General features: G+C 47.4%; 1 protein-coding gene across 3 annotated transcripts in view; it reads right to left on the bottom strand.

Moving 5' to 3' along the window:
- Window positions 1-2,050: 2,050 nt before the first annotated feature.
- Window positions 2,051-8,153, bottom strand: part of BTNL9 (butyrophilin like 9) — a 17,917-nt gene continuing 11,814 nt past the window's right edge. The window contains exons 7-11 of one of the 3 annotated variants that reach the window (XM_024767400.1): window positions 7,982-8,002; window positions 6,559-6,579; window positions 6,302-6,328; window positions 3,884-3,910; window positions 2,051-2,980 (exon numbers count right to left, since the gene is read on the bottom strand). In XM_024767400.1, the coding sequence (XP_024623168.1) occupies window positions 2,355-2,980; window positions 3,884-3,910; window positions 6,302-6,328; window positions 6,559-6,579; window positions 7,982-8,002 (722 nt within the window). In that variant the 3' untranslated portion in view covers window positions 2,051-2,354. The remainder of the gene's footprint in view (window positions 2,981-3,883; window positions 3,911-6,301; window positions 6,329-6,558; window positions 6,580-7,981; window positions 8,003-8,153) is intronic. The other 2 variants (XM_024767402.1, XM_024767401.1) reach the window with 2 other exon arrangements.

Here is an 8,153-nt window from a genome sequence, read left to right on the forward strand (position 1 = left end):
GGTTTAGACCCATTCTGCTATGTGTTTCTTCAACACCCTCAAGCTATTAAATCAATTCTGACACTATTTACCTAGAGGTAGTGTCAGATCCCACAGGTTAAGAGCTCAGTCCTATAAGACTCCCCCCACCCTTCTCACACCAATTACAAATCCAGGTTGCCTGTGTTTCTGTCCCACCCACCATAAATTGGAGATTCCCAAGACCCCTGCCTTGGGTTCTGTTAATTTGTAGAGCAGCTCACAGAACTCAGGAAGAGTTTACTAATTAGACTACAGGTTTATTACAAAAGGATATAGCTCAGGAATCAGATGGAATAGATGCATAGAGGAAGGTATGTGGGAAGTGGCACAGAGCTTCCTTGCTCTCTCTCAGCACCTCTCTCCCTGCATCTCCAAGTGTTCACCAACCTGAAAGTTCACTGAACCCAGTCCTTTTGGGGTTTTGTAAAAAGGCTTCATCACATAGGCATGACTGGTTAAATCATTGGCCCTTGATGACTGAACTCAATCTCCATCCCCTTTCCCCTCCCAGCGGTGGAGGGGGGGTGCGTGGGCGGGGGTTAGTTACAACCCTCTCTCACACAGTTGGTTCCCCTGGCAACCAGCCCCATCCTTACTGGCTTTCCAAAAGTTATCTCATTAACTCGGGTGTGGTTGAAAGTGGCTTGTTATGAATATCCAAAGACACCCTTATCACTCTTATCACTTAGAAATTCCAAGAGTTTAAGAGCTCTGCTCTAAAATCTAGGTTGGGGCTTCCCTGGTGGCGCAGTGGTTGGGAGTCCGCCTACCGATGCAGGGGACACGGGTTCAAGGTTGAAGACCAAATAAATATTTCCTAGTATAAATCAGAACATCACACCCTTCTTACATTTTCCCCGCCCCAGCCCTGGCGTCCACCATTTCTCCAAGGAGCCTTGGTTCCTTTCAGTGGTAAATAGTACTAAAACCTAAGTTCTGGGTACAAGGTGTGCTCAGTGGTACAGGGGTGTTATTGTTTCTAAGCCCTCAAAGCAGACAGAGCTAGGAACTATATGTATGTGCACACACTACCTATCTATCTATCATCTACCTATCTAATCTATCTCTCTATCTATCCATCTATGTATCATATGTGTGCTTCATCTATTACATAGTAAAAACCATGAGTTCACAATTATTCTTTCATTCTCTCCTTTCGCTTCTGTTTTTCATCTGTTGTTGTTTTTGTATTTCTTTCCTCTGGCTGAAGAGACAGCACACTTAGTGAATTTTTTTATTTGATCAACCCCTTGTTAAGCAATTCTTGACATTATTCATTTTAATGTTCAAATTGTCCCATGATTGGTCAGGGGAGCCCCTTCGACCTAGCTCCTATGTCTTTTTGTTATGTTCCCATCAGTTTTTCGACATTTAAAAATTTTTTATTTATTTATTTTTGGCTGCAATGGGTCTTCAGTGCTGTGCGGGGGCTTTCTCTAGTTGCGGTGAGTGGGGTCTACTCTTTGTTGCAGTGCGCGGGCTTCTCACTGCGGTGGATTCTCTTGTTACGGAGCACGGGCTCTAGGCATGCCGGCTAAGTAGTTGTGGCTCGCGGGTTCTAGAGCACAGGCTCAGTAGTTGTGGCACACGAGCTTATAGTTGCTCCGCAACATGTGGGATCTTCCCGGACCAGGGCTTGAAACCGTGTCCCCTGCATTGGCAGGTGGATTCTTAACCCCTGTGCCACCAGGGAAGCCCCCCCGTCAGTTTTTGAGCATGTTTGTACATTACAGCAAAAGATGTTCCAGATTTACCTGTACTTTCTCTGCTCCAGCCCTGGAACCCACCATTTCTCCAAGTTCATTTTAGTGGGAAGTGACAGTGAAAACTAGGATCTGAGCCCTAAGTGAACTCATTGTTTATGAAGTGTCCTTGTTTCTAGATCTTTCTAGAGCTAGAAAATATATACAAAACTATTAAAATACACAAGTTAACTGATATCTCTAATTTTATCCAGTGAAGTTTCTCCTCTTTTTCCCCCATTCCAGTTTCTTTCATGTCTTCCACAGTGAACACCCTGACTAGCAGCAACATGAATATATTTCTACTCATCAGCTCAAACCTACAACACGCACAAATAAGCTTTGGAATTGCCTTTTTTTCCCAAAGAAAATCATATTCATACATGTACACATACACATCTATTGATACATAGGCAAAGGTCTCGCTTTTTCCCATTTTGGCTATACTGAGCCTTTTAAGCCTTTGCTGGCGTTTTGGTTCATACACTGGGGTCGTTGTATTTGTTCCGTCTAGAGGAAGCAGGAGAGCAAAGCACTGACTGGGTATCCAGGAAGCCGCCCAGGACCCAGTCCTGTGGCCACGAGGGCGCCTCACCACATGGCCAGGGCGGGGTCCGAGGGCTCATAGGGTTGTAACCAGGTGTCACTGTCCTCCTCTTCGGGGACGCGTTTCTCTCTAACTGGCAATGGGCAGATGGTAAGTGGATCTGGGTGTTCGCTGCCGTCATGGGCTCTAGGCCTGAAATACGCGCAGAGTGCCCCAGAAAAGGTGTCCGTGAAGGTGAAGATGTGGGAGCCATTGGATACATTGAAGAAGGACAGCTTTCCCGCCTCGCAGTCCAGAAAGATGCCCACGCACCGGGGTGGCACGCGCATGGTGAGCGCGATGCGGTGCGGGTCCAGCACGAAGTACTCGCAGCCGTTCCACAGCCCCATCACCCAGTAGCCACCCGCCGGGCTCAGGCGCGCCTGCCCGGCGCGCGGCACCGCTGCCAGGCACGCACCTAGGAACCAGCGGCTGCGGCGGCCCACGTGCACCTCCCAGTAGTGGCGGCCCGTGGAGAAGCGCTCCCGGCTTAGAACGCACATCTGCTCGGAGAACCGCTGGGGGTCACCGGCAGCTGAGCCTGGCGCCATCCTGCGGCAGGACACGCTCTTGCCATCCTCGGAGACCTCCAGGCTGGGGTGGGCGGAGCCAGGATCCAGGGTCACATCCACTGCGCAGAGGCATATGTTTAGTGCAGGTGAAGGACGGTTCTGCCCTTACTCCCACGCCTGTCCCCTCCCCCGACAGGCAAACCCTCTGGCTCTCCTGATGGACCAATCAGTGGAACAGTCACTCCCTCTCCTGCAACCCTCTTCCCACCACCCTGGTACTGAAGGGGCATGAAAGTCACTTCCTAATTTTTGAAAGTGATTAGAGGAATCCCATTTCTTTCCTGAACCGGAAGGTTCTTGAATTCCATGGTGCCATGCAGAGCAGAGAGAGCAAATGAGGTAGGTTTGTGGGGATAGAGGTGGGCTCACTTTCCCCAAGACCTGATCAACCGGAAGGCGCTTAGGGCTGATTCTGTCCCGGCTGCTCTCACTACCCTGTGTGACCATGAAATCACTAGTGAGCTCTGGGACTTTTTTACAGCAATTTTAGGATTTTAAAACTGTAGGGGACCTCTGAGGTCATCTAGTCCGGTACCCTGCACTCCAACACCCCATCCCCCCCCCAAAACACACCCATTTGATGGATAGGAACCCTCTGTCGGATGATGTGGGAGGTTCCTTACAAACTCTGTATTCTCTCCTGCAAAGAGGCCCTAGTAGCAACCTTTCTGCCAGTTGGAAACAAATCTAGTAAAACCCAGAAAGCTAGGTGCGTGTGGGAGCATGTGTGCACACAAACGTGTGCACGTGTGAGTGCAATCACGTTAATGCATGTGAGCATGTATGTGTGCAGGCGTATGTGTCATATTATGTGTTTTATAAGTGAGCTTTTGTGTCTGTGTGTGGGGCCCATACTGGGCTCCTGGACAGACCCTTCCTCTAATCTCAGTTCTGGATACCTCCGTTCTACTTAAGATCCAGCCAACCCAGTTCACAAGGCACAGTTCCTTGGCTTCAATTACCTGCATGTTGTTGAGCTGCTCTCCACTCTGAAACCAAACAGACAGGAAAAAGAAGCTCAGAGGTCTGGGTCAGTAACCCTAGAACCTTGAGGGAGGCTCAAAATGCAAAAGGGACGCCTACAAACTAAGTAACCTCGTTCCCACCATGATAGCTGGCTTGGATCCAGACCGGCCTGGGTCCACCACGGCATCTTCCCGGGAATTTGGGATTGGGTAGGGGGCTGGTGTCAGTGCTGGCTTGTACCAAAGCTGTGTACAGGCTGGAGTTGTGCTGGGAACAGTGGGATGACAGAGTATGTGGGCAAAGAGAACCAATACAAGCAACTGGGATACCTTAAAGGATGGAAATGAAGCCTCAATCTCTGACTGGCTTAGTCTCCAGGAGGCCCAGCTGAGCCTGGCTCCTGTCCTAAGACATCCTCTGGACACCCTGTCTTGCCCTCTTTCTTAACATGAGCCATTCTGTGTGGATGTCTGTTTTGTTTTATCTTGTTCTATTTTACAACAAAGAGAGCACCAAAGTCACAAAATGCAAAAGCAATAGAAGACATTTTCAGAGCTCCATAAATTTACAGCAAGGCCTTGCAACCCTGATTTTGCATCAGAATAACCAGTAGATCTTTAAAAATATAGAGCTTTTGCATAGAATAACTTAATTCGATAAAGGTGTCAATTCTCCCTAAATTTATCTATAAATTCAAAGCAATCCCGTATAAAACTACTTTTGGATTTTTTTAGAAACTTCATAAATTTATCCTAAAATTTATATTTTAAAGAGGTCCATTAACTTTAAAAAGGAAGGGGAAATGGAGGAGGACTTGCGCTTTCAGGTACTTTAAAGGCCAAAATAATATGTGATCAAAAGACAGACCCATGAAGACATGGGAACTGAATATGCACTAAAGGTGATACCCAAATCAATGGGGAAATCATGGATGGTGTAGTAGGTGGTATTGGGAAAACTGACACTTTATTCGGAGAAAAATTGCTGGATTCTTGTCTAACACTACATACCTAAAATGGTGAATTTCAGATGGATTAAAAACCTGCACATAACACATATACAGTGAGTAGAAGAAAATGTAAGAGACTGTCTTTGTGACCTAAATGTGAGGAAGATCTTCTTCAACAAAACTTCAGAAACACAAGCCATTAAGGTAAAAATGTGATGCATTAGCTTTTATCAAAATTGGTTATTTCTTTTCAATAAGGGGCACCATTGGACAAAGCTAATAGCAGGTGACGGAAGAGAAGAAGGAATTCACAATGTATAATAACAATGAGGGATTCATATCCTATGTGCATATATCATATTCTACAATAATAATAATATCGCATGAAGGATGCCTGCAAACCAAAAGGCTCCATCCCCCAGCACTGACACCAGCCCTGTCTTGTGAAATCAACAAGAAAAAGATAGCAATGCCATATGGAAAACAGGCAAAGGACAGGAACTGGTAATTTTCAGAAGAGGAAGCCCCAAAAGCCAGCTAGCATATAAAGAGATGCTCAAGCTTCTTAGTGTCCAGAGGAGTGCAAACCGAAAGAACAATTACTTGTCCCCATTGACTGGTAAACTTAGAAAGCTGGCTCACACGGGATGTGGGCACATGGAGCCGCCATGCACTGCGTGAAGGATGATGGTGCTACCTGCAGGAGATCCTTCTATCCCACTTAGTGACACATCCCCCATGGGCCAGCAGTTCCCCGCTTGGGTATACATCCCAGAGAAATCTCCACACAGAGCCAGAAGGCAACACATTTTCAGATATTTATTCAGCCTTGTTTGTGGTGGTATAGAGTTAGAAGCAGGCTGGATGTCTACTCCAGGAGGGTGGCTAGCTCAAAGGGAGTGCTCTGCAGCAAGGAGATACAGACTAGATTTACATGTGGCAGCAGGCATGGATAGTAAAACACAGCAATGAGTGAGATAAGCAAGGAACAGCACGAGACTGTAAATGTCTTTACAGAAACTAAAGTGCACCGCACAAAACAGAAATTCACCTCTTGCAAGAATACATACAAAATAAAGATACACATTAGACTGTTTGTTTTATGGGGGAAATGGAGGAAGGTACAGGGAGAAATAATTACATATAAGGTAACATGCCTTATATTTACATATAAGGTAACTCTCACCAGGAGTGAGGGTCTTTGAGGGGGGACACCAGGAATCTAGGTGATTCTGATGTGCAACCAGGATTGGCACCAATGATTTACCGTATGCTTACACTTCAGGACAATATAAAAATAACTATAAAAGTAAAACTCAAATATAACCTATACCAAGCAACACAGATTAGTACATGTGTGTAGCTATGGAACAAACCAGAATGAAGCATAGTTGATTAGTCAGAGCAGGTGACTGGGATGCTGAGATGTGACGTGGACAGTGGGAGGAAAACGGGCTTCACTCACCAGCCTGGCCTTCAGCCCTTCTCCAGTCTGAAGTAGCCAAGGAAAAACAGAATTAGAACAGCAGGTCCCTGCAGCTTCCCTGTTCACACGTCAAATTTTGCACCCACCCCTGCGCCTCTCCCCTTTCTCCTGCCACCCACACGGCCAGCGGAGTTCCAGCCTGGCCGTCATACCTGGTTGGGAGATAAGACGAACATACACGGATAACCACATGCTACAAGGTAGACAAGAAATAGTTCTAAGGGGGGGTCACTTACCCAGCTCCACTTGAAGTTTCCCTGTAAGCAGAACACACAGAGAAAACATCAGCCTTTGGATGAGTGGAACCACCTTCCCAAGGCAGTTAGGTTTCTTAATCTTAAACCACTGCTCAACCCAACCCCATCCTAGGTGCTGCATCACCCATCTGCAGGATTCTTTTTTTGTTTTGCAGTACGTGGGCCTCTCACTGTTGTGGCCTCTCCTGTTGCAGAGCACAGGCTCCGAATGCGCAGGCTCAGCGGCCATGGCTCACGGGCCCAGCCGCTCCGCGGCATGTGGGATCCTCCCGGACCGGGGCACGAACCCGTGTCCTCTGCATCGGCAGGCGGACTCTCAACCACTGCGCCACCAGGGAAGCCTATCTGCAGGATTCTTACACCTCATCCTATTCTTTGCTCTAAGGCAGAAATCTGCACAGCGCTGGGAAAGGGAAAACTGGTCTTGCTACTGAAGAACCTCCTTCAAGGGTTCTGGTCTGGTTTGGAGAGGCTACTGCTCACTTGCCCTGTAATACAAGCTTTTCCTGGGGAGGAAGTCCTGTGTAAGTCCAGGCACTGAGCACACCCTGCAGGAGCCTCAGGGTCACTTACTAGGTACATTATTTAAAGAACTAGGAGGACATCACACTCAATTATTTCCCCAGGCCAGATACCAAAACTCTAATATTTTGCCACTAGAAACGCATTCCTCTGATTTCTCTAATCTTTGTCTTTTAAAAGTAAGACTGGGAAAGGCAACAATATACCCTAATTCGGCCTATGATGTTAATGAATTATTGTGGCTCTTTTTGTTGTTTGGTTGATTGCCTTTTTTGTTTTTGTTTTCCCCTCCATGACTAGGTAGACTGCAAGACAAGCTTCAACTTTACTGTTTTGTCTGGTGTTTTACTGGGGCAGACAAGGTGGTTCTCAAGGTCTTCCCCCACCCGCGGTGGCCTTCTCCTCTCCTCTATCCCCTCTTCCTTTGGATTCACTCTTCCCTCCTCCCCCCACATGGTTTCAAGGTGCTGAGTCCCCCTGGGAAGAAAAGTGGATTTGATAAATTGCTTTCACTTTGGTGCAAATTAAAGCTGGCTTCCTTCCCAGTGACATTTGCATTAAAAAGAGGTTAGCCTAGGAAGATGAACCAGAAGGAGTAGACCTTTTACAGTGGAATTGTAAGTGAATTGTACAATTTGCAGGAGAGGGCCTGGCAGAGTCTTTCCAGAGGGTCTTAGGTCAGGCTTCCTTGGCAGGTGCACACGAATCGATTTCGGAGGGGAAAGGCAGGAGGCGCAGGGGGATGGATTTCGAATTAGAGCGCTGCCATCCATTGCTCTCCAAAGGGGGCCTAAAATCACTGAACCCCTGCTTCCACCGTGTGCCGGGGTTAACCCCCTAGCCCACAGCCAGCACCGTGGGCATGGCACCCAGAACTTACTCAGCTCTTCTGTGAGTTTCCCTGGAGAAAGAAACGAAGAAAAGAGGAAAATCTACATGGATCACTGAGGCCTTGCATCTCCAAAGTGCACAGACTTGGAACCCCATGTGCTCTGGAGAACCAGTTTGAGCTGGACTCGAGGGAGGAGCAGGCTCCGAGGCAGGAGAAGTGG

The sequence above is a fragment of the Neophocaena asiaeorientalis genome, unplaced genomic scaffold (genome assembly GCF_003031525.2).
Source record: "Neophocaena asiaeorientalis asiaeorientalis breed wild unplaced genomic scaffold, Neophocaena_asiaeorientalis_V1.1 scaffold87, whole genome shotgun sequence".
Lineage (NCBI taxonomy): Eukaryota > Metazoa > Chordata > Mammalia > Artiodactyla > Phocoenidae > Neophocaena > Neophocaena asiaeorientalis.